Here is a 25,912-nt window from a genome sequence, read left to right as displayed (position 1 = left end):
TCAAGTCAAGATGGAGGGAGAGAGACCCTTATCTCCCTTGGGCAGGAAGCTCACCAGAACAAAAGTCTGTGGCCAGCCCTGTCTCAGGCGTGGGAAGTGGTTGTTGGGGGGCCCACTCCCTCCAACCCCCACCCCCTTATGCCATAAATGTCACCACTGGTATTGCTTGTTATCGTGCAAAACCTCCCAGTGCTTTTTCTGGTTACGTCTATTTCTTTTCTGTTGCAGTACTCCATCTCCCACAATGCAACAGCGAGCAGCTAAGAAAACTGGGACCAGGAGAGTTGAATCAACCACCACCAGAGAACGAACCGGAAATCTTCAAACAAAAGAAAAATGAGACAACCAGCACCTAATCTGACCACCCCAGACAGACCCCAAGTGAATGGGGAGACAACAGGAAAAGAAATGCGAGTGAGGAGAGACTGCAGGGGGACTAGACGGACACTGGAAAAAACTTTCCAACACTTGAGGAAAGCCACAAGAAGAAAGAGTAGTCTGAGCCCCTGGCTGCTACCACACAAGACACTGTTTTAAAAACCGTGCTCGAAAAGTGGGTGGGACCTTAAAGGGTTTTTTAAAGGCTCTCGTCTATGCAATCCAACCCTTTGGGGAAAACGTAGGCACCGATTGGTGCAGAGAGTCGGGTGGCCATTGCAGCCTATGGGAAGAGGAGGGAGACACGGAAACACCAGCAGCACAATATAAAATGAGACAGATAAGTGTGGGTTGTTCGGGTGAGGTCACATGATGATCTGATGATCTGATGGTGGACCAAGAAACCAGGCAGAGGATGGACAGACGAATGTTGGAACGGTGGTGGCAGAATTTAAGCAGGGTGCAGGTGAGGTGTTTGTGAGAGAGAGTAGTACCAGTTGTATGTAGTGTAGGAAAGTGGAGAAAGGGTTGTATAAAAGGTGAGGGAGAGGGAAAGATAGAGATACAGTGGGAGATGGGAGTAGGGCAGTGAGGGTACTAGTTAGCGTGAGAGGGAGTAAGTGTTCGGAGAGAAGGGTGGAGGAGTTGGGTGCGAGGAGGAGGGTGTAGGAGAGAAGTGGGTATGGGGTGACACTAGTGAGAGTGAGTGTAGTGGAAAGGTGAGCAGGACACCATAACCCTGAGTTTGAGGAAGAAGAGGGTTGTAGTAGTTTGTAGTGGGGGGATAGTAGTGCAGAGAGTGGAGAGTAGTAATAGTGCAAAAAGTGCAGATTACTAGTAGTGCAGAGAGGGGAGAGTCATAGTAGTGTGGAGTGGGAAAGTCATAGTAGAGAGGAGAAGGGAGAATAATAGTCGTTCAGAGAAATTAACAGTGTGAACTGGGAGTAGTAGTGTAGAGGAGGGGAGTAGGAGGGAGTAGTAAGATCCGAGAGAATGAGGCAGTAACATTGGAGGGTGGAGGTTAGTTGTATGGAAATAAGACATCGGAAAGACAGAAGAGAGAGATGTAGGAGGAGAGAATGTGGGTGGTGTTGGACAGGGAGAGTAGGGGAGGAGGAGAGTGGCAAGGAGAACAGCGGGGCTTAAGGCTAACAGCACACCCATACACTGCCATTTAGAACTAACCATTGATAGTGTAGGGCTAGCCAGAATATCCCATGGGGAGATCAGACAGTCTGCTTTCAGCAAGACATCTTGAGCTGAGGGCAACAACCTGGTAGCCAATGGGGGTTACTGTTCGTAAGCACTAACAAGGGTTACGGATTCAGGAGTTCTAGAATATCAGATAAAGCAAGGTCTTGCATCAATCCTAAGGTCAACAAGATGTTGGATCTTGGAGTGATAGAGCCTTCTAGTAGTCCTTGGTGCAGCCCAGTGGTTTTGGTACCAAAATCAGGAACTTCAGATTTAAGATTCTGTGTTGACTACAGAGCTCTAAATGCTGTCACCAAGACAGATCCTCATCCCCATCCAGAAAGCACATTTGATCTCAATGCAGGGTAATATCCATGACAGAAAATACTAAGGAGAAGACAGCATTCTCAACGCCAGAGGGACTATACAAATCGGGTAATGCCCTTTGGTCTCAATAATGCACCTACCACTTTCCAGACTGGGCAACTCCCGCAACCCAAACCCAGGTGAGAGCTGTTCTATGCCTCACTTGGTACTACAGGGATTTCCTGACAGACTAGGATACCATAGCTGCTCCTCTTACTGGACTTCACTACTCCAAAGAAACCTTAGAAGGTTTCTTGGTCTGAGGAGTGGGAGAAGGCCTTCTAAGGCCTGAAGAGTTCCCTTTGTCAGGCCCCTGTTCTCAGAGCTCCTGATTATCAGAGACCTTTTTGTGCTGACAGATGCCTCTGATACTGGGATAGGTGCTGTCCTCTCTCAGTTAGATCTCAAAGTCAGGGAACATCCTATATGTTTTATTAGTCCTCTGCTATGCTGATGGGCTGTCCAGGATGTATAACTCAGTGGAACAGGAAACCCATGCAGGGGTGGATTAGATCAACCTGCTCTTAGCCTGGGGGTGGGGGGAGTTAGGAAGGATTTTCTTTTTGCAATTTACCTCCATAGTTTCCTATGGAACCCCATTCGTTTTGCTTTGATCCTGTCCTGACTTTTGAAGGGAAGTAAAGTCCTCAGCCTCACTTCCCTTGCCATTTGCTAACATGTTATCAGGAAGCTGATCAGTCCTTCAGACTATCAGTACTGTTTTCCTTTTCAATTCTTGTATTTGAAACATTGGACACAGCATCTTACAATGCAGTTCACGGGGGATACGTTTGTATCACTAAATGCTTAACCATGAGAATTTTGATTACTTTTATATGTGCCTAAAGACAAGGTGGGGCCAGCAGTTACATTTATGTTTTTCCATTATTTTCGGTATCCCTGATTGGACCACTGCTGGCTGTTTGAATGGTGCAGATCCTTACCATTGGTGGGCTTGGACTTGCTTCCAGCTTGAATCGTGGATAAAGGTAGGACAACTGCAGCTATTCTTCAGATCTACATTAGAGCCAAGTGGATCATGTCATCACTGCAAGGGTAAACATGCCAAATCAGAAAATGTCAGATTCCGAAATGCACATTTCCCTGCAACTATATGTCGGGGAAGGGTAGGTTTATAAAACATGTAAGGGGAGTATTGGGGGTAGAGGGGATGCGGGAGTCTCCTCCCGCATATAATTGCGGGGAAATGTTTAGAAAAAAAATCAAATTCAAATTTTCGGATTCAGCATTGTAGATTCACATTGATCCGAGCCAAGAATTCCTTGAAGAAGAATAGCCTGCTGAATATCCGAAGACGACTCCCGAAGTGGCCCAGCATTCCTTCCTCTGTCAGGCCCGGTGAAGCCCTCCTGCTCTGCCTGATCTCTGAGCCCTTAGACTAGTGGGACAAACTAGTCTTGACGCCTTCTCGAAAATCCAGCCATTCAGAGCCTTCAGAAGCGTCCCTGGACTGCCCGATGGGCTGACCAGCTCTCATGGGCTACCTCGTGTGAGGCCGACAACTTTGTGAAGGGTTTTCAAAAGATGCCATTTTATTAACTCAAAGGTTTAGATAAACGTCTCACTATCCCTACCTAAAAAAAGCAGGAAAGTAACTCTGTTCTCTCCTGGCGGCAGCTACAGAGAGCACCACTCGCTCACTTAGAGTCCTTTGGCGTTCGAGAGGCTCTGGCGCCATACAGCTCTGGCTGTGTGCACCTGACCAGGAGGGCAGTAGGGTTTCTCGACCCTCTCACGGCCAGCCTTGGCCTCAGCGTTTCTCTCCTTCTAATGCTCGGCACGGTTCATCTCCAGTCCGTTCTTCTCCAGCCCGCTTTGACTCTCAAGCTCGCTTCCTTCTCTCCAGGCCGTCTCTCCATCTGTGTTCGACGGCCAGCACTTTTATACACCTGCAGATTGTTAAGGGACCACAGGTGTGGATCCTTGAATTCACTTGCCTGACCATGGCAAAACCGATTAGCTGGACATGCCTGACTGTTCCAAATGAAATTCTCCATAGCACTCTTCCTCGTCTCAGTACCAGAGTGGTATTTACGAAGTTTTGAATGAAAGGAAGTATGCATAACTCTCTTATCTCATCCTCATCCCAGTACTACAGTGATGTTTCTGTAGGACATTTTGGGGGAAGGAAGGGAAAAAGACTGACAGTAGCCTACAAAGGCTTGAGGAATAAAGGGTTCATTTTGACAAAGGAAAGGGGGATACCATGTCTCACCTAAAGACGTCATCTCCCCACTCCCCAAGTTCCCTCCACCCAGGCGATCCTCCCTCTCATATCCACCCCCATGGTTGGGATCCAAAAGCGATGACCTTTCCCTGGCCACCTGAAAGTTGGATCCAGGGGGAAAGGAGTGAGGACGCCTTCAGGTTCCTCACATAGGTTGAAGACGAAGGGCCTGGTCAAGGGAAAGGAAGAGCACACATGATCAGAGGCCTTGACAAGTGAATGAAAGGGTGGAGGCCATCAACAGAGAGACGAAGAAAGTTCCCCAGAAGAGGCGGAGAGTAAAACGATAGAGTCCCTGGTCCAAAGAGACAGTAATGAGTAGCAGGAGGTGACGCAATGAAAAGGTTCACTGAGGACTAACCCAATAAAGAACCGCATACAGTATCCTTGTGATGTGTCAGGAGAAACTATAACAAACCTCAACCATTCTGACAACTTGAACAAATGTTATACAATTGAATACACCCATTGCAACATTTGTTATAACTTGTAAAGGGTGTTAAAACTCCAAACACTGTACTAGTGAAAGAAGAATCGAGCACCACAGTATTAAAGACAAACCTAAATAGTTCAGATTTTGTTCTAACCTCCCTGGGGGAGCCTCAGTTGATCCTAATCCTTTACTTGTGTGCGCTGTGATAAAACCATGTGTATCGCTTGGCTTATAGTGATCATTTATCCCCTGGCCATGACATATGTTATCAGAAGTGGGATCAGTGTAACAGATTGATTAAAATTACATACTTCCAAAGGGGAAGAGAGAGGGCACTACCCAGCCAAGGGTCCTCTGGCTTAGGAGTTGCTGAATCCAGACATAGGGGGCAGCCTTCCCCCACAAACAGGCAGCATGGTTTCCTCCTCAGCTGAGGAAGACGAAGGTGGCCCATCTAAGCTAGGTTACACCAGGTTTATCCCTGCATGCTTTTAAAAAAATCCGGTAGGAAAGCACAGAGAGCTTAGATATTGTCACTTCCCCTGGAGGGGCAACGCCTTCCCATGAGGCCAGGGTGGCGAGGCCGCTACCGGATAGTCAGCCTGGGGGTTGTACACCGCAGAGGATGTCATGGGGAGGGTGCTCAATGCATAGAGGTATCTGGTGATGAAAGACATCACAGAGACTCCCCTTCTGGGGACAAGGCTGACCTTCTAAGGGGAACACAGTACACAAACATGTGGAAGGAACGGATGAAATATGTGGATGGAACGGGTGAAGTATGTGGATGGAACAGATGAACTGGTGTAGAATAAGTGAAGCGGGTGGAACGGGTGAAATGGTAGAACGGATGAAGTAGGTGGATGAACGGGTGATGTGTTTGGAACCAGTGAAGTGGGTGGAACCGGTGAAGTGGGTGGAATGGCTGAAGTGGATGGAACGTGTGAAATGGGTGGAACCAGTGAAGTGGATGGAACGTGTGAAGATGACGTATGTGGATGGAGAAAGGATAACATGGGTAGAACGAATGAAAGGAGCAGTGCATACAATGGTTGGAGTGCATAAAATGGTTGGAGTGCATAAAGTTAGCTTGGAGTACATGGAACGGATTGGAGTGCATGGAAAGGATTGGAGTGCATGGAACAGATTGGAGGGCATGGAACGGATTGAAATGCATGGAACAGATTGGAGTGCATGGAACAGATTGGAGTGCATGGAACAGATTGGAGTGCATAGAATGGCGTGACTTACATGGAATGGTTTGGAGTCCATGGAACATTTGGAAGAACATTGAAGGAACGGTTTTGAGTGCTTGAAACGGTCGTATGCATGGAACAGTCGCACCTTTGAATCTCTCTATTCTCTCTACTGACTTGAACTTCGGTTCCCGAGGGCGTTCAACCTACCAGCGCCTTGAGACCATACCAATGGTACATAAGGCACGATATAAATGCAAAGTAACATAACATAATACCCCTCACCCAATGCCCTACACACTTCCCTACTCTGTAGACCCCAATCACATACCTAACCAACCCATGTACCTGTGTACGGCCATAGATGTGACTTATACAGAGATGAGAGAGATCTTGGACTACCCAAGGGAGATTGATGATAGAAGTACTGGGGCAAGGAGGAGGTGCAAAGGAATGAAGATCAAAGGGCTAAAAACAATAAAGGACTTGAATCATAACTCCAACAACCACTAACCAACTGCTATAAAATGAGACAAAGGATTTCAAGAAAACAGACAGCTAACCAGCGTGACACACAATCCAGCTCGTGAAATTCAAGGAAGAGGCGGAGGAGATGGCGGGGTAGCCAAGGGCAGCCTGCCCCCTGATTCCAGAGGTTGGAGAGGGGAATCCTTGACCCGGTGGCGTGGGACAAGTCTGAGGCAGAGTTGGAAGCTGAAGGGCGGTGGTGTGACCTCAGTGAGCTGGACCGAGAGGCCCTGTGACAGCACCCACACTTTTGAGGCAGAGGCCTTTAAGAAGGCAAGCGGGTAATGGAAGTGGCTAGAAAAACCTGTGCAGCCCAGCTGAGAGAAGCAAGCACCCGGGAAGAACCGGCCGAGTGTCCCAGAGACGAGCCAGGTAACAGGCCTCAGGTAGGGACCGGTAGGGGCTTGCAGGTGCGGCAGAGCTATACTCCGCACAGGGATAATTAACAAAGTCATCTTCCTCGTAGCAGGACTTGGGGAGAAGGTCAGCCAAGTGGGCCTTGCCAAAGAGGAGGAGAAAGCAGGATCTGGGACCCTAAAGTAGGAGAGAAATATCATGGTACAAATCACCTACCTCGTCGTGTCACTTAGCAGAAGAGTGAACCAAGTAACTCTAGGGTAGGGAGGAGGGTCTCGAGAAGGGTCTACGGCCTAAGTACAGAATGACCAGTGGAGGGAGGGACCATCCAGTGGGGAGAAAAGAGGGTTTGGGGAAGAACCACGACAGTTGTAAAATTCATCTGAGAATCCAGGGAAAGGGAGTCATTCCCCTGGAGACAGAACATCTTTGTTGAAGAAGCCAGAGGAAGGGAGACGCTCCTTCTGGGCCCACGTTTGTTGAACTGTGTGAGAGTTAATACCAGGGGAAGGGAGTGATTCCCTCTGGTGTTGTGAACTGTGTAACAAAGCCTGAGAAAGGCCAGGGGAAGGGAGACAATCCCCCTGGTTTTGTAAACTGTGAAGTAAGCCTGAGAAACATCGGGGGGAAGGAGACAATCCCCCTGGTGTTGTGAACTGTGAGAACAAAGCCAAGGAAGGCCAGGGGAAGGGAGTCATTCCCATGGCATTGTGGAATTGTGAATCCAAGTGAAAAGAAAGTCCAGGGGAAGCAAGCCATTCCCCCTGGTTTTGTGTTTGGAAAACAGTGAGAGACAGACATCAGGAGAAGTCAGTCATTCCCCTGGTAGTTGAGCTTACAAGGAGGCAGGGAAACCGCACATAGATATAGGGAAAGATAGGTTTTCTCTTTATTTTTATACTGAATACAAGTCTATAGCAATCACTATGCCGCCTGTGTGTCAGTCTCCTTAATCTGCACCCTTACAGAGCCCAGTCCCACTGTCCCACCTGTTAACTTACTTGGGTCCATCCAGCACATTTTGCCTTCTAAGAACTCTGTCTAACCAGAAGCCTTGTCTACAAAATGGCTGGAAAAGACCCATAACCCAGACATCCTTGGGCCATTCTGGCCTATATACTGCATCCAGTGGGCCTTATAGACACTGCGCCCATGCTTTTGTAGACAGTGGTAAGGAACAGTCCATTATTTACTAGACACAAGGACCCATGTGGTGGGCAATAATCAGTAGTCATTGCAGTGAGACATGCTGCAGCCAATGTGGCCGAGTCTGAGGTACACATTTTCTTGTGGCACATGTTAGAGCAGGAGAATTAGAATATATTGCCAAACTGTCATAATTGTATCTGGTTCCTCCACAGATGTATGTAAAGGCTACATGACTCCCAAAGTCTGCATTGCTGGCCTTTCATAAAGGGAGTAGTCTTGCATTTTCTGAGCAGCTCATGTACCATCCAGGTGCTAGGTTCTGAATACAGCTCAGCTTTGGCTCCACTGTCCTTGGGTCCGTAGGGACACTCTTCTAGTAAATATGTACTGATTATGCTCCTGGGTAGACATTCCAGTACTAGGTCTTCTAGGCATCTTGATGTGTGCGTGGAGAGATTTAGGTTCCAAAGACATCTCTGTTGAAAGCCTTCCAGTGTTAGGCTAACTAGGAATATCTGAAAGAAATCCAGTATGTTAACACTGCATGGGTCTAATGGTGTGGGCTACACTATCTTTAGGCTGTATGGGAATCTCAACTCTAGTGCTGGTATCCTTACATTATGAAACTGTGTGAGTGGAAACCCCCAGTGCAAAGCCAGTTGAGCACTTAGGAGCAACCGTGGGACAGAGTGTCACGAACAATGCCACAGACTACAGCTGCCCGTTTGGAAAAAACAAGTCTACCACCTAGAAAGGCTGTAAAGAAAGAGCCGTAGCCGTAGGAATCAATTCTTCAGTGTCCAAACTGAAAGGAACTCACATCCATCATTTAAAGAACATGGAGCGTAAGGGGTGAGGAAGCAGAAAGTAATCTAGGCAGCACTAGGTGGGCCAGCTGATAAGAACTGGTCACTGCCTCCCCCGCATTCCTTGCAGCCGGTTACCTGTAGCATGCGTGGGAACCCATGAAAATGCACCGGGAAGTAAGAGGACAGATACCCTTTGCCGCAAATAAATGGTCTGCAGTGCATAAAGAAGAACCCAGAGTACCTGAAAAAGATACAACTCATCCGAATTGCACTTGACTTTGTCCGAGGCGATAGAAGGAACAGAGGTACAGAATCAGGAAGTCATAGTGCGATGAAGTGGGGGCACAGAAAAAGACATGCATGTGCCTAGCTACAAAATTAATTGGTTCTGTTCTGGATCGAAATGTGCTCTGATCCTCAGGCGAACCGGGATACTGGTTGTAGGGTTAAAAGGAAATATAAACAAGAAACCCAGATAATGAATTGTGTTGGAGGAAATGCATCTTTAACAAAAATGGCAGACATTTCCAATTTTCTCAACTGAACCTCCAAGACATCTGTTAACAAATCATATTTAGAAGTCAACGCCCTCATTAACCTTCACATCTTTAAGTCTGTACTTTGTATGAAAAGGGAAACACTGCTTGGGGTTTCTTTATTTCCAGTATCATATTGGATGTTTTTTTCAATGTTTTTTTTTTTAACAGTAAAGCTTTTGAAAAATAGTAAATCCAGATGTAAAAGTTACAAAGAGCATCATTTCTGATTGTTTGTAATGCATTGGTACCTATTAAAGTAGCAAAATAACAAAACGTTTGTTCTGCTGAATATAGCCAAATTCAGGTGCAAAACCTATGTTTAAGTACTGTCTTAGAAAAACCTACAAAGCTTTAAAAATATAATAGCGCTTTGGCCAAGATTTTTCTAACAGCTGACAATCAATCATCAGCCCAAATCCCATTCCGAGTTGGAGAGGTCAACAGACCCACACCCAGAAAAGATCACATTTCCATTCTCTTTACCCACTTCATGGTGACAACTGAGATTCATTATCAGCGAGTGCAAAGTCAGTCATCAGCAGCAGGCAGAGAGATCATGCAAAAGTGAACGAGTGTACGGATGGAAGTCATCGCACTGTACAGTGATCTTGAATTGATCTTGAGGTGCTCTTATTCATTACCCTACAGTTTCTGTAACAGGAAGACACCAAAAACCTATGGCAATCGTGGGATGTACAGAGATACGATTAAAGAGTAGAAATATAGAAATATACATTAACCCTGTATACTAAATTGATGAAGTTTCTTCTACCTCCGACCAGGTCGATCACCAAATCCTATGCCACCATCTCACTTTGGCTGCCAACTTCTCACCAGAAGCCACGCCTTTGGTTGCATCATTCCTCGAGGGCAGATCTATGAGAGTGTTCGCTGAATCAACCAGTGCCCCCCCCCCCAGCACTCATTTGCATGCAGCGTACCTCAAGGGTCCTGTGTCTCCCTCACCCTCAATAATATATTTACCAAACCTCTGTTTGACCTACTGGACTCCATCACCATATCTTACACCAACTATGCCTAGGACACCCAAATCCTTCTTCCCCTATCTGGCAACTACATCAAAGACTACATCACCCTTAACACAGTCTACACGACTATTCAGCCCTGGATGGCCATGCACCACCTCTGCCTGAACAACGAAAAGACAGATCCTGCTGGTAGGACCCCGAGCGGTGTTAGAAAAGCTCAACAACCAATATACCTCCTTTAACATTGGCACCCTCTCACTCACAAGCCAAGTGAACTCTATTGCCTCCACTGCTGTATATACGACAAAGCTGATTAACGCCTCCAGACAGTTCCCATCTCCAAACAGTTGCATCACTATTGCCCGAGTCATCATTGGGTCAAGGTTCGATTACTGCAACGCTCTCTTTGCCGGCACCTGATCACACAACATCCAAAAGATGCAGGTGATTCAGAACAGTGCACTCTGTGCAGCCCTCAGCATCCCGAAACAAGATCACATCTTCGCTGCAAGAAGAGAGGCCCACTGGCTCCCAATTCGAGAAAGGATCATCTTCAAAACCTTATCCATTATGCACAGATGGCTCTCCAACTCAGCGCCTCCCTACTTGTCGCAAAAAGTCTCAAAGGCTGAATCCACCAGGCCTCTCAAATCGGCTTACACACATCGGCTTGCGCAACTGAACTTCAAACGAATCAAAAGGATGAGGTTCGAGTTTCCTTACAGTAGCCGCCAGCCAATGGAACTCTCTCCCGCCTGCCCTGAGAGCTGAGGAATCGTACTGGAACCTCTGAAAAGCTCTGAAAACCTGGCCGTTTGCCTAACGCCGCAGCTTGGGACTCCCTAAGTGCAAGAACTTGTTTCTTTGTTTCTTACTGCGTGTAACTGGATATGTAACAGCGGCCTGATGCCATCGGGTTTAGGCGTTTCATAAATGGAAAAATAAATAAAACATGTGTCAGCGGAAGGAAGAGGTCACAACTCTGGAAGGATAAGATATGAATTAAAGTAGGACCAGAGGCAGATGCAGAGCCTGCCGCAGAAATGTTATCATGAGGTGAGGAATGACTAAAACATGCACAGTCAAAAGAGAAAGAAAAGAGAATTTTGATATTGTAGAGACAGGTAAATACAAGCGAATAAGCACAAAACATATTCATGGAGAGTTGCGATTCTAGAACAAGAAATCGTGAGAGAAGCATTGCCGGTCAGTCTAAGGCAAATTGTTTTGAGGGTGGTACACATGTGATAATACTTTCTATCAAACAATTTGCAAAATCAGAGCCCCTTTCCTAGCAGACATAAGGAAGACATATATGAGTAATGATAGATTGAGAGCAAAGTGATAACTGGACACTAAATTGAATTTACAGCAAAATAACAGGGAGATTAGATCTGCCTCGTGTTCATTTTCTGTCATTGAGGTCTATGAATCTACTACATGCAATCACATGCAAGCACAGTTGAGGCATGACCTGAAATGCTGTCAAGCAGCGCACAGTACTGGGTATTCTGTTTTACCTTTCATAGAATTGTTGCTTCATGGAAACTGAATTTAGAGCCTCTCCTTTCCCACTCTTCAGGGTCCTCAGCAAGGCGTCTGTCTCCCCAATGCCATAGCTCAGTTTAGCTTCAGCAAGTTCCACAGTGAGGGGGTGCTGGTTCAAATCCAGCTGAATCCCAGACATGACCTGGGCACGCTCCCTTCGCAGCATCTCAATCTCTGTAGCTTTGCTCTTATGCAGGTTGGCTTTCGCTTCGGTTTGGCTATTTCCACTCCCAGTATGCTTATTCGGCGCTTCACTCTGCAAGTCAGAAGCTGAGCTCAGCAGGCTTACTGGAGACATGGGGTTCGGCTGCACCCCAGACCAGTTGCTGAATTTATTGTGCTGAGGCAGATCTCTCAGGCTGTAGCTGCGGGGTCTCTGGGTCAGAACTACAGCTGGGTTTTCACTCAAGAGGATGTCTGTGTTACATTCACTGGCAGCGACCGATGCTGCGTCATCCTCTGGCAGCAGCACAGTCATGTCACTCGTCCCTGATGTTGAGATCGGGTCATCGTTTGTATTTATCCTGAATGAATGGTTGTGTGCACGAGTAGAGGTGGTTCTCAAGTATCCTGGGGATCTTTTCTTTTCATCTGACTTGCCTGCAGAATTAGTGCAACTTCTGGCAGGATGGTAAACAAAAGGACAATTAGATTTTTCAGGAGCATGAAAAATGTTCTCAACCGAAGATGACTTTTGCCATATGGGAGCAAGACATTGATAGGCTTTTTTAACGAACAAGGTGTTAGAACTTTCCACATCAGTTCCTAAAATGTCAATTCCGTCCACGCTTGAATATTTACCAGGAAGTGAGTGTTCAAAAGGAATGGTCTTTAGTTCACCTTTATTTAATGATTCCCTGTCCCCATTATCTGAAAAGTCAAGGCTGCCGTCTGAATATCTGCATTCCTTGGAGAGGATTTCTTTGACACCTTTAGTCGTACTATGAAAATTAGACTTAAACTTTGACTGGCCTGGGGTATCTGCTTCCTGCAAGTCCTTAGCAACCTTTCTGTGTGAATGATCTGGTTTTGGTAAGCTACTGGATTGGCTGTCGGCTTCAGTTTGCGAAGAGCTGTCTATACTAACATCGGTGAACTTCCAGGAAGCTGACCCTTGCTTTCTTTGCCTGAAAGATGATTTTGGAACACTACTCTCGGGTTTCAGAGATTCTCGTACACTGTAAGAAGACTTGCTACTGTTTGGACTAGCATTAAGGGTCAAAATTGGGGACGATGCTCTATCAACTAGCAGAGTCTTTTTGTAGCTCTGTCTTCTATCCATATTCTCATCTTCTTGCTTTAACATAGTCTGAAGGTCTGAGAGTTCAGGAGTACTTGAAGCAGGGCCTCTGACTACAGCATTAATGGATGTGTCTTGCTCTGGGCTTGAAGATGGGGAAGTGACTGGGGAAACCATGTGGCTTAAAACCACACTCTGTTGGTGTGAATGTGATAGCGCAGGCGGAAAGTCTGCTAAAGATGGGGTAGATGATCTTAGTAAGGAAATTGGCGCTATAACGGACTCCTGCATACTATTAGGATGCCTGTCTTGAGTTAGGTTTGACATGCTCTGCATGCACACATTTATTTTTTGATGAGTTCTTTCATCCTGAAGCAGCATTATATTTTCCCTTTGGTGAGCTGCATCAGCTGCATCTAAACCTACAACTTGCCCAGCTATGGGGTCTTGCTCACAATTCTTGTCAAGTTGTTGATGAGCTAGTCTTTCTCTGTCGGTGGTTACTGTGTCTAATAGGAGCTCTGTTTGTATACCTTTGTCTGATGTGGTTTGGGTAGAAGTGTCGGAGAGGAGTGTTCTCTTGTTTGTCTTTGAAAAAACTCTCTGGTTGCTATTGGCCATTGAATCACTAACCAAATGACGTTGTTGCGAAAGGTTCCCTAGTAGCTCTGAAGTGTCGTGAAGAAGTTGTGACAAGTGGAAGGAGAGATTCTGCATGTTGGTCAAGGATGCAGGACGTTGAAAGCAGCGCCGACCAACCTCTGGTTTTGATTTCTGCATATCTGGATAGCTTTGCTGCTGTTTATTTAATCTCCTAAACCTAGTTTTAGTCACAGTTTGTGTTCCTTGCTCACAGGTGACCTTTTCTTGTTTTCCTGAGGATTCTGACTCTGAAGGGTACAGGAGAACAATTTCATCCACTGGCAAAGAATTGTTTCCCGGACTTCTACAGGGGCTTTCAAATTGGGAGACACAGTCTTCGTGTTTTGTTATGATCACTTCACTTGAGCGAGGGTAGTAGTGCTTGACACCATCAGAGGAATATGTAGGTTCAAAATCTGGACACTCGTCATCCCATCCTTGAGAATCTTCAATGCTACTTAAAGTGCTAGAGATCACCCTTGCATTCACATAGGAACTGAGGTGGGACTGGAAGGGGGAGCGCTGGGTATTCAATCCATTATCCACACTTGAGCACCTCATGACCTTGTGGTCATCAAGGCCCTGTGGAGCTTGTATTGAAGACACATCACTGGCACTACCAAATATGTACTGTTTCCAACCTACCCTGCAGTGCTTCTCCTGCTGCCATGGATGTGCATAGGGATTAATATCACTCGAACCAAAGTGCATGACGTCTTTACGGTCATGCAAACACGAAAGTGGTTCCACCTTTTGGTTTCTTAGCTTTTTGACTGCTATGTTGGCTTTACAATCAGCTTCATGATTGGGGATGTTTGATTTCCCATTACTGATATCAGCTTTAATTAAGATTAGTGGGTCATCAAGTTCAACAGAAGACAAAGAAGACTCATTGACTGTGCTGCTTTCGGAGCTAGTTTGTGCATTTATTTTGCCAGGCAATCGAAATTGTGATGTTTGAGTAGCTTTCTGTTTGCGGCAGAGCTTGGGATCATCCACTGTAGAATGGCCTGACTTGGTTTCTAAAGGCTTTCTGATATTAATTAAATCCTCATCTTCCGTTGGTGATGGAGGCTCAACACTCATGTCCAAATCCTGCAAGGACCTAGAAAAGGTGTATGCAATATGTTCCGAGTTAGAGGTTACGGCAATGGCCGGGTCTGATGACTGGTGGCTATGTGGGTGCATATGCTGCTCATCTTCTATGCAATGAACTGCATCAAGAAACAGTTGGACATCGGTTGAAGCCACTGCACTGCCTTCATGTTCTGACAACACAGAGCGGTTTTTAGACAAACCAGAGAGGCTCATCTTGCCTATCAACGATGATTTTAGCCTTTCGGATTTCAGGATGTTTTTTTTCTCAATGTCCTTTGCTACTTTGTGCTCCTGGTTTTCAGTGTGATTTCCCGCTCTGTCTGGAGCTGAATCTCTGACCGGCATGCAGAACTTCCTCCCAACCCGACATGCCTGTGTTTGTCTTGTAAATATTCTATTTTGGCCCATTTCCTTGACATCATCGGGCCGATCATGTGGTGGTTTTGAGGTTTTTCGAGTTGAGTTCTTATAGTCAGTGTCTTTCATGGCAGAGACAGCATTCTCTTTGGAAAACACTGTCTCCTCTTCCACATAATTATAACTGGAATCCACAAACTCCTCTACTAAATTCTTTGGTTCCAATCTAATCAATTCTGGACAACCATCTGACTGAACTTCAGAGATGAACTGCGGTAGGATCATATTTTCAATATCATTTCCAATTGAAAGGTACTTTGGTTGCTTTGTGCTTTCACTCAAAATTACTTTTTTTGAGTACAACCCTGAAGGAAGAGTCCCCTCCCTGACAACGCTCTCCAGAGGGTGCCTTTGTTTCCCTACAATTGTGATGCTATCCGGTGAGTCTAATGAGTACCTTTGTAGGTCACTGATGCTTTTTAAGCCTGTATCCATTGGGGTTGGTAATTCTGTTGCAAGCTTCTCTGCTTCTTTTACAAGTTCCTCTCCAATCAATCTAGGCACAAAATAGCATGTTTGAGTTGCACTTTCCATTTCCCGCACCTCAACGGGCAAAGAAGTTTGATGCTTTGCTTGAGCCAACGACAGATGATTTAAGAGTCCAAGGTCTCCAGAGAACACTTTCAGATTTGGAGAACACACTTGAGATGTGGAGTCAGCTGAAAAAGGAACATAACTGCTGCTTCTTCCAAAACAATTTGAGCTGTTCTTTTCCAATGCTAACAGAACAGCTTGCTGATTGGAATATGGATCTTGGTCAACAAATGCTCCACACAAGGTCTCTTTTGGAATTCTGTGACAAACTGGAGAGTCTGTACCTTCAGAGGACAAAGCATTATTCTCTGGATTGGCTTCCAACGGCTCACTAATCCGATTACAATTTTGCAGCAATGCAGAACTTTCGTGCAAGTTAAGTAAAGCCCCTTTAGCGTAATCTGCACCAGTTGGTATTAGGGGGACTGACTGGTGTGGGGCTGTTTTGTTGACTGAAATCTTAACGTTGACTTGTGTTTGGATGCCAGGGGAGAATGTCGGGCTATGAGGCAGAGATGAGTATTCAGTCATGTTCGAGGTGCCATCTTTATGTGAAAGGTCATTATATAGGTATCGAATGTCAGGGTTCACTTTTTCCGCTTGTGATGGTGTCTGGGAAAGAGATGTTTGCCCTATTATTTTATGTTGCCCACATCCTAACATACCAGTACTATTTTGTCCTTGTGTGTTGGCAGGACTGTTACAAATATATTCTGCGAGAGGTAAAGATTGTGTACACTTTTCTTGTAGAGTACATTTGGTGGAGTCTGCACTATGCATAGTTGGCTTAAACATCTGTTCTTCGCGTTGCGTAGTTGAGCTTGTTCTATGCTTCACTTCTTTGCAGTGATTTGAAGCATGAAGCACAGAAGGCGAGAGACTTAGCAAATCAGATTTCATTTCACTGTGTTTTATGTCATTTGCAAGTTTATTTTGAAGGTGCTCTGGTGCTGCAGGGGTGTTTGACTGGGTAACTAGAAATTCACAGCTGTCAGAGCACATAATGCTAGGTTTTAGATATTCTGCACCACTAGGTGGATTGTGATTGGTAGGTTCAGGAATGCTATTATTTTCCTGTAGGCCAATGGTAGAGCCATTATGGGATGAGGGACTTAAGCTACAAATGTGGCTCTCACAACCAGGTTCTTCAGGGCAGTCTTTATATTGTGCGATTGTTCTTGGACATTGTGTTCCCATGTTGGCTGCTGTGGGGCCTTTTAGTAATTTGACATCGGCTCCTTCGATGGGTATGGCATTTTCCAAAGGGTCCACAATCTCATGTGATGTAGATCGTTTCGGATAAGGAGATATCTGCCCTGCAACTACATCGACCAATACATTCTCTTTGGTGGGATTGATGGACTGGACAGATTGCTTTACGTTTGCCCCTGATGCTCTTAATGATAGAAAGTTACTTCCAACCTTCTCCAGGCACACATTATCCTCTACTGAATTTGAAGAATCTGTAGCCTGTAACATTACACCTTGTTTGCCATTTCCTTTAGGCTGTTCAGAGTATACACTGTCCAGTATTTGCAACTCATTTTTTAACGTCAACACATCTTCTGTTATTTCTATTCGATCACGCATAACTATCTCTGGACATGTACTCGTTCCAGGAAATGGGGCACGATTTTCATTTGAATTCAATACACGTGTTGGGGAAAATGTGCTTGCACTTTCTGCTTTACACCGGCTGTCATTAGGTTTCAATAAAGGATCAGCAATGTCAAGTGTTTCAGCAAAAGCCACCTCCGTTAGTGGTTGATCATGTGATGCAGCGAGTTGGCCAGACTCATTTTTTGTTGTATTGTAAACATTTGATGCATTATCTGCACGTTGGCTACATTTTCCATTAAATAAATTGCTATCGTTTAGACTAGATGCTTTCAATGTTTTTAGGTTCTCACCGGTTACCTTATACATCTGACTCAAGTGTGTGTCTTCTTTGTCTGCTGACATCATTTCATCTAGTTCATACAGGCTTCCATCTGCTAGAAGTTCACTTTGTTGGCCTATCATTTCTGAAACACCACTGTATTGTACATCAGCCGATGAACTGTTGCCGTCCTTGTCATCATTGCCACTAACATTGCCACAAAGCTCTTCCTTCATGTACTTTTGTCCATTTGGAGGTCTGTCATCGGTTATGCTCCTTTTCATTGATTGGCCTATTGTGCTCATCTCTGGGTTGACATCTGGTGATTCCAGCATGCCATTGACTGTCGTTTTGACAAGAGAGTCTTCCGTCAACTTCTCAACAGAAGACATCAGGGATATCTGCTTCTGAGGATCAGCAGCTGAAGCTCTTGCTGGAATCCCACCTGCTGCCCCAACATTTTCTGGGACATTTTGAGTGTGCAAATAAGATCTTTCAAGTGCATATGTTTGTCCCATATGAAAGAGTGTAATGTTTCCTTCTGTACCCTTTTCAAGTTGTTTGACAGGTTCACTGGTGATGGGCGTTCCGTTAGAAATATTGTCGACTTTGGAAACCACATCTAAGGGCAACAAAACAACATTTCGGCAAGATTTAGTGTCAGTGTCCCCACTGCATTCTTGGTCACATTTTGTTGTCGACAGCAACATCTCTTGTTGGTAGCCTAATGACACAATAGCAGCTAAACTGCTAGATTTCATTGCATTACTGTTTTGAATAGTTTCATTGTATGGGCTTAGTGTATCTTGTGAGGCACATATGCTGATGTCATATTGCGGCAGAAAATCATCCATTGGAATACTGCCTCCCTTTTGAGAAATACACCTTTCATGGAGATGCCCCACATTGGTTTCCATTACTGTGGCTCTGCCAGCTTCGGTGCCCACGGGACCCATTAGGTGTTGATGATTGACGTTTATGATTTTGTTGCCTTTTAGAGATGTCTCAGATTTCCCTAATTCCATTTGAGAAATGTTGTCTAGACTGAGGAATGGAATAACAGTTTCTTCTTGGTATTCTCCAATAGCACCTTTGGGATCAACAGGCCGGTCATGTGCCTCTTGCTGTGCCACCCTTGATGGATTGGCATCTGTACATCGGTTCAACGTTCCGCCATCATGATTTTCCATGTTCATACTGATACAAGTGTTCTTCAATGGTATTGGCTTTTCCTTTATGTTACTCAGAGCATGGACTGGTACTCTATGCCTGATTTCTTCATGAACTCTCATTGCTGGATCAGAAAGCACAATGTCCTGCTCCTTCTTTGGACAAGCCAAGTATTCTTCAATAGCAGCATCTTTGGGATTAACAGGCAGGTCATGTGGCTCTTGCTGCGTCACCCTTGATACATTGTCATCTACACTTCTAGTAGAGCGGCTCAACTTTTGGCCATCATGATTTGTCATATTCATGCACATACCAGTGTTTGTTGATGACATTGGCTCTTCCTTCACCTTACCCAGAGTCTGAACTGGTAGTCCATGCTCAATTTCCTCCTGAACATTAACTTTCATTGCTGGATCATAAAGAACAATGTCCTGCTCCTTGTTTGGACAAGACAGAGATTTATCTTTTAACAGGGATGCGACAGTACGACGTTCCCTTTTGACTTTAGGAATTGAATCAGAAGTGCTTACAATGTCATTTTCGGGGTTTGTGTTGTTTAAGGGATTTGTAATGCAGGCACGGGGAGAATATGTCCCACCTCGGGAGTCTGTACCCGGATTAATTTCCGTACAGAATGACAAATGCATTTGTTCAATTTCTACAGTTACTGTTGCCTGCACATTTTGCGGTTCAGTTATTTCGCTTGCCTCAGCTTCTTGAGAGACATGCAGATCTGAAGGTTTGTGGGACACATGAGGATATACAGTGCCTAACTCCTGCAAATGTGCGTTTAGGAGATCTATGCAAGAAGCAGATGATGAGACTTCAAAGCGTCCTCCACCAATAGTTACAAGCGGACACATATTTGAAGCCCCAGATTCTGGAAAATTGGTAATTGACTTTTCACAGACTTCAGCAAAATACTCAGACTGCATGTTTCTGGCAACATTTTGAAACGTCCTTGCTATTTGCCCTATCTCAGCTGTGCTGGCATGTGTTGGTTGAGCCTTGTCGGTTTGGATCAGCTGGGTTGCACAATAAGTAGCGTGATCTGGTTGTAAAACATGATGCAACTCTTTTTTTACAGGATCCGGCCTGTGTAATTCACAGTCCTCTCGTGAGCCCATGCACTCAAAATTGTTAGATGATGCACATGACAAGACATTCAAGATCGCTTCAGTTGGTGTTCCCCTCCTTTCTTGTAAATACATGTCCTCAGCTTGGTCAGTTTCTAATGACGGTAAACCGTCACAGCTGTCCAGGTTCCTAATAGTCAGATATTCACTCTCAGAGGGTTTACCTTCTGTCACATCTGAAAAGTATTTTCTAGAGTAAATAGTTCCCAAAGACATCTCCCCAGAGGGGGCCTTTTCCATGGATGTTAAATCACAATTCTGAAACCTGGAATCCACCGATTCTCCTCCGGCACTGCTTTCACAGGGGCAGACGTCCTCTTCACCATCATAGCTGCTCAAAATGGCCTCCTTGTGTGCAATGTTTACAAAACGACTGCCATCATCGCACGATGTTAAACACGCTTCTGCTATAGTCGATTCAAGCGTTTCATTGCAAGAATCGAGTGAGGATGAAAATGTGTCAGCGCAAGACTCCAGCCTGCCTTCTGAAGTAATGAGGGCCTCTCCAAAGCTCAGGTGTTCTTCTCCTAAGCCTGCGAACACACTTTCATTTGCTACTGCTTCTGCCGTGTTTTTTGCTGTTAGATTTTCTGAAATTGGATCTGGGGTGGATATGCTTTCTCTCACTCTATGATTTCCAGGTGATGCCAGCTCACTTTTCAAAGGACCAGACAAGCCAGGAATGTGATGAAAAACATCTCGAGAGTTTTCTGAGGTTACATCTGAAAGGCCATCATCGGATGCTTTCTCAAAAGAAGCCCTTGGCTGGGATACAACAGACTCCATATCTGATGATTTCATTACGCAGTCCTCACCTTCTGCAGATATGGTGTAGTGAGTGGGTGTACCCTTATCAGAAGGCATGGGTGAATGGCAAAGTGGTGGCACATTGTGTGGATCTTCTTTGCTACAGTGATCAACATTTCCAAACTCTTTAGACAGTTTGTAGCTTCTGGTGGGCTGTATGTGTGCTGCACGCACCACAGTGCAGCCATCAGTTTTCATTCCCTGTGAGTTATCATCCGAGGCATCTGAAGATGTGATATTTGGTTTTAAACCATTGAATAGTGGAGGATCCTTTCCGGTTTTACTGTGGGATAGGAAAGGTTCTTCAGCTGATGCCTGCTTTAGGTTACCTTCGTTCTTACTGTTAGTTGGCAGACCGAGCACGATACTTCCAAAGGAGGTTTCTGGACTAGCAGACAGAGGATCTGAAGCTATGTGGGGACCAGTGTGTTCACTTTTTGAGCCACACGAAGACCATGTATCACTTAGACTCAATGGACTACCAAAAATCTTTTTGGTTTCTTCATCACAAATCCAGGGGCTTGGCTTAAAACAATCTCCCATGTCCATCAAGGAAGATCTACAGGTTTGCCTAGAAGCAGCCTCTTCTTGTATGCCCAGGTAAAAAGAAGGGCTTGCATCCAAGCTATTTTCTAATGCTGCATAATTCTCAAAGGCATCAGGCTTACGAAAGTCTTTACTGTGGGATAAGGAGGGCAAACGAGGGCTTTGCATCTTCCAGAAACTTTCTGCGGGCATTTCATCCGATGACTCGGCTTCAGGGACCTCTTCTGCATCTGCAAGACTGTCCATGGAAAAGCTTCTTTCTTTTTTCTGTAGCCCACTTCCCAAGGAACCTAGATTTGCCAAGGCCAAAGGGCTGTGATCTTTTACTCCATTAAATGATCCATTTGGCCCTTGAACAGTGTTTACCTTTTGAAAAGTCTTTCCCCTGTTTCTTTTACTTTTTATTCTTTTTTCCACCAGTGAGTCTTGGGACATCTCACTGTCCTCGCTTCCAGAATCTTCTTGGTTTGAGGCAAAGGCATTCCGCTCCAAGTCCTCTTGTTTCAGCTTCTCTGCCAAGGCATTGGCGTAGGCAGACGAGAGAGAGTCAACAGAGAAAGCACTCTCAGTGTCTGTCGATTCACTCTCATCGTCCTCTTGGCACTTTTCTAGAAAACCAGGGGCACCTCTGGGGGCACTAGCTGCAAGCACCTCTGTGCTATGCCACTTCTTGTTAAGGTGACGGAGAGGAACATGAGTGTTCATTTTGTTTATGCTTCCAACTGAAGATGCTGTGGCAAGAATCTCCTGCTTAACCACTGGCTGCCTCTGAACACCTGCTAGAGGGACGCGTGTCTCACTTTTCAATGTTTTCACCATTTGTTTGGACCGCCCCAGAGAAGGCTTCCCAGGCACAACTGCTTTCTTGGTGTCCTTAACAGATGTTCCCGGGGCGGAGTCAACATCTTGCTTATCTTTTCTGTTGCACACTGGATTCACTGCTCTCCGCAATGGTACCGACGACTGCTGGCTATAGTCTCCTAACATTTTGGATTTCCTGACTGTATTTCCTGTTGTTAATGGCTTGCTGTTGGCAGCCTTACTTTTAATCCCCACTTGCCGTGGTCTACTTTTTGCTTTTTCCATTTTGTGATGCTCTAGCGGTGAGACTGGATGAAACGGTGCACTGCAGTCCTCGTTTATATATTCTAGATTTCCAGCAGAGTGAGCATCTTTGCTTTTGGCCAGTCGTATCTCAGGCAAGGAGGTGCTATTTCGCATGCAGTTCACATTTGCTCTTTTTAGACAACTAGAGCCAGTGATGGCGAGGCAATCTACGGACCGTGATTTCTTTGGCGGGCAATCATCATGGCTCTGAGAGGTATTTAAAGAGGTAGATAAATGTGAAGGGTCCTTGATCTTCAGGCGAGAACTGGAAGGAAAGAAAATAACAAAATAAGGTTCATTATATATACACCCTATAGGTATTTAAAGTCAACATAACAATAAATGAATGGAATAAATAACAGTGACGCATTAAGAATATGGCAGTAATCCTAAAAACAGGTACTATTTGAAATGTGATGATCATGAGAAGTTGGGTAGTATTTTGATACATTTCTGCCTGCCTTTCACCGTCTGGCCTACAACAGAGTGAGATGTTCATGCTGGTGGAAAACCAATGATTTCCTATGGAATACGCCGGCTTTTTGCACCCACAAAAACGCCACCTGCCATGCATACATTGCAGGTAGTATTTACGCTATTTGCACAGCAGAGTGCAAAAGGGAGGCGTAAAGACGCATCCAGCGTCACTTTGCACAGCGCAGTGCAAATGATGGCAGTTGCCCGGTAGGGACCTGTTTGCATGTAACTGCAAATGTAAGTAATCTCCGGCCAGTTTACAATGTTAAGAAAATTAGCTCCAATATGTTATAAAAATCACAGGTATTTGCCCAGACTATTAACCCCAACCAAAAAAGGGAGGCACCCTTTTTTACCCCAGCTGCACACCACCTTTTTTCTGTAAGTGGGATGATGTGCTAGCGCTTCCTATTTACTTATGGACAGAAAGATGTAGGGAAGCCACAAACCGGATCCAAAAGTCAACATCTCTGATGCTCACTCAGATACTCACCCCCTTTGCACAGGAGATCCACAATGCGCAGAACGGCCATTGGTGACAGATCTGCGCATGGACTTGCAATAGAAGAGCAGCAGTGGGAACCACTGCACACTCAAATACATTGCTCTCCCTTAACCAGTCCCGGAGGTAAGTAATTATATATTATTGTGTCACCAGACCAGTCTCCCTCAATGGCTTACTATCATTGTACACCCAATAGAAAAAAGGAGAGAAAATATGACCCCTAAACTTTTAGCTTTTTCTCTTTGGTTTCTGTGATCTCTGGCTTATTTTTTCTACTGAAGTCTCCCCGTCTCTGCAAATTTGTTTTTGAGTATATGGTCCTCTGGTAGCAACTCTGACTTTAGGGTGATTTTATCACCCTAAATTGGTTTTGTGGAGTAGCAATTTAGTTTTTGGCTTCATCACGAAGTGCAGCCTATTTTACTGCATTAGCTGCCAAATGTAAATTTTTGGTAGCCATTGCGTTATTTATTTATTGAACATTTGTAGAGCGCGCCAAACCCGTAGGTATAAGGGCGCTGGAGAGCAGGTAATACACACACATACAGGAGTTACCAAAGGCAACAATAGAAAACATAGGTTTGGCATATATCATATTAAACATATTTACAGACTTAAGTTATTTACAGAGACATTGTTCCCGTAGCTATAATAATCAGTAATATTTACATGTGCAATCTTATTCACATAAGTTATTTACATATGAAGTAGAGCAGATATATTTACAGAGGCATATTTTATAGGGATAATACTGTAAGCATTGAAGCAAAGAAGGCTACACGTTGGATGTGAAGAACCAGGTCTTACGTTTTCTACGGAATGAAGTGTGGGAAGGGGCAGCTCTAATGTCTAGAGGTAGGGCTTATGTATTTTCCTAAGTACTACTGTGAGCCATTTTGTTTTTGAGTTGGTCCTTCGTTTAGGGAAATCACGAGACAGGCCTGACATGGCTGCTGCACAAAAATGGGCTCACTTTGAACTCAATCCCTGCAGCTTGTGGGAATGGCCTTGTGTGTGATTGGATGCCTGTTTTTGGCCGGCCCACCAATGGGTATATTCAAGGGAGACCCTGACCCTTCCTCAGTTTTGCTGGGAATTCTGTTGGTTTACTTACCTGCTAGACATTTGCCACATAGCTGTGCTGTTGAAATTTTAGCACCAGGTTTTGGCTACTGGCCGTTCCCTGTAGCCTTAGCTGTGGTTTAAATTTTTTTACTGCTGAGGGCCCTTCCTGGGCTTTCCTCATGTTCCCCCGGCCCCCCTCACTATTTTATTGCCGTCTTCCTGAATTATCCTCCTGGTCATACAACTAAGGATAGGAAGCTGCCATGGTCTAGAAGGGTGGTGAGACACCACTAACCCACCCCGGCTCTTTGTCTGAGCCGTCCTGGGTTTCCTGCACTGTTGTTTTCTCTGTGGGATGAGTTTACGCTGACTGGCTGCCCCTCTTTGCTCATCTTCCTGGGGTCTACTTCGCTATTATTTTCACTCCTGGCTAGTGGGTTACTTTTGCAGGAAGGCTGATTGTTCTTCTTGTTGGTCTTCTGGGTCGTTGTGGGTTCAAGCCCCTGGGAACCGGATCCTGTAACCGGACTCTTCCTCAGTGGGTTGTTTTGCTGCTCCTGATGCTTTATGCTCTGGTCTTTTGGGTTATTCTTTATACCTACCCTCTGGGATCCTTGTGGGCCATGGTCATGGGTTTCTGCAAGTCCCCTTCTACAGCGGTTTGACATACACTTACATTGGCACAAACCCTGCTTTGCTTCGCGACTTCCTTTGGCTGCTCAGCTTCAAACCTGCTACTCAAGCTCTTCAAGAGAATCTCCTCTGCAATCTCCTGGGGTCGGTTGTTGTCTTCTCTGCACCAGTGGGTAGAACTCAGAAGTACCTGTCTTTTCCCCATAATCACGGCTGTGCCTACACAAAGTGTGTAGGCACAGCTGTGATTATGGGGAAAAAACAGGTACTTCTGAGTTCTCCTATGAGGAACTTTTAAACTATACTAAAACTAAAATAATAATTATTAAGATTTTCAATAAAGAATACAAACTTTTTCAACCAACAGAAGCAACATATATATTCCTTTCATCCCCACCACCTCCCCGTAACCCTGGCACCTCACACGGGCTACCATACCTGACCGTCCAATAAGACTCTAACGCTAGCGGTCAAGACCACAAATAGACATCAAACAAAGTAAGTAAGCAACTGATCCCGGTGCTGTAGGGTTTAAATACATTTGGCATATACCTTGTCAGTCCCTACCAACACAAGAGACCCAGGGGGCCATACCTCCAGACCCATAAATAAACGTAAAGTGTTAGGTTCTCCCCCCCCTCTTGCATCAAAAAGGAACTCCACTCCGTCAAGAAAGTTTCCATCTTAACATTGATCATGGCGGTCAACTTGTCATATGTGACAATGTCCCACATTTTAATTAACAATTCCTTCTTATTTGGGGTGGCTTTATCTTTCCATTTCTGGGCTAGGGCTACTCTTCCGGCTCTCAACATTGCTTCCACCAGTTTAGGGAACCTAGAGGTTTCAGAGTGAATGGGTGGGATGCCTAGCAATACTTGCAGGGGGGGCTAGAGACGTGGTCAAGCCATCCAAGTCCTTG

General features: G+C 45.2%; 1 protein-coding gene across 2 annotated transcripts in view; it reads right to left on the bottom strand.

Moving 5' to 3' along the window:
- The window catches only part of LOC138527467 (stAR-related lipid transfer protein 9-like), a 590,857-nt gene that overhangs the window by 83,342 nt on the left and 481,603 nt on the right, over positions 1-25,912 (bottom strand). For both annotated transcript variants that reach the window (XM_069638652.1, XM_069638653.1), the window contains exon 23: positions 11,707-22,575. In XM_069638652.1, the coding sequence (XP_069494753.1) occupies positions 11,707-22,575 (10,869 nt within the window). The remainder of the gene's footprint in view (positions 1-11,706; positions 22,576-25,912) is intronic.

This window comes from Ambystoma mexicanum, chromosome 14 (genome assembly GCF_040938575.1).
Source record: "Ambystoma mexicanum isolate Mex_15411 chromosome 14, UKY_AmexF1_1, whole genome shotgun sequence".
NCBI lineage: Eukaryota > Metazoa > Chordata > Amphibia > Caudata > Ambystomatidae > Ambystoma > Ambystoma mexicanum.
Note: the sequence above shows the minus strand (reverse complement) of the source record. Positions and strands in the feature narration are given on the sequence as shown.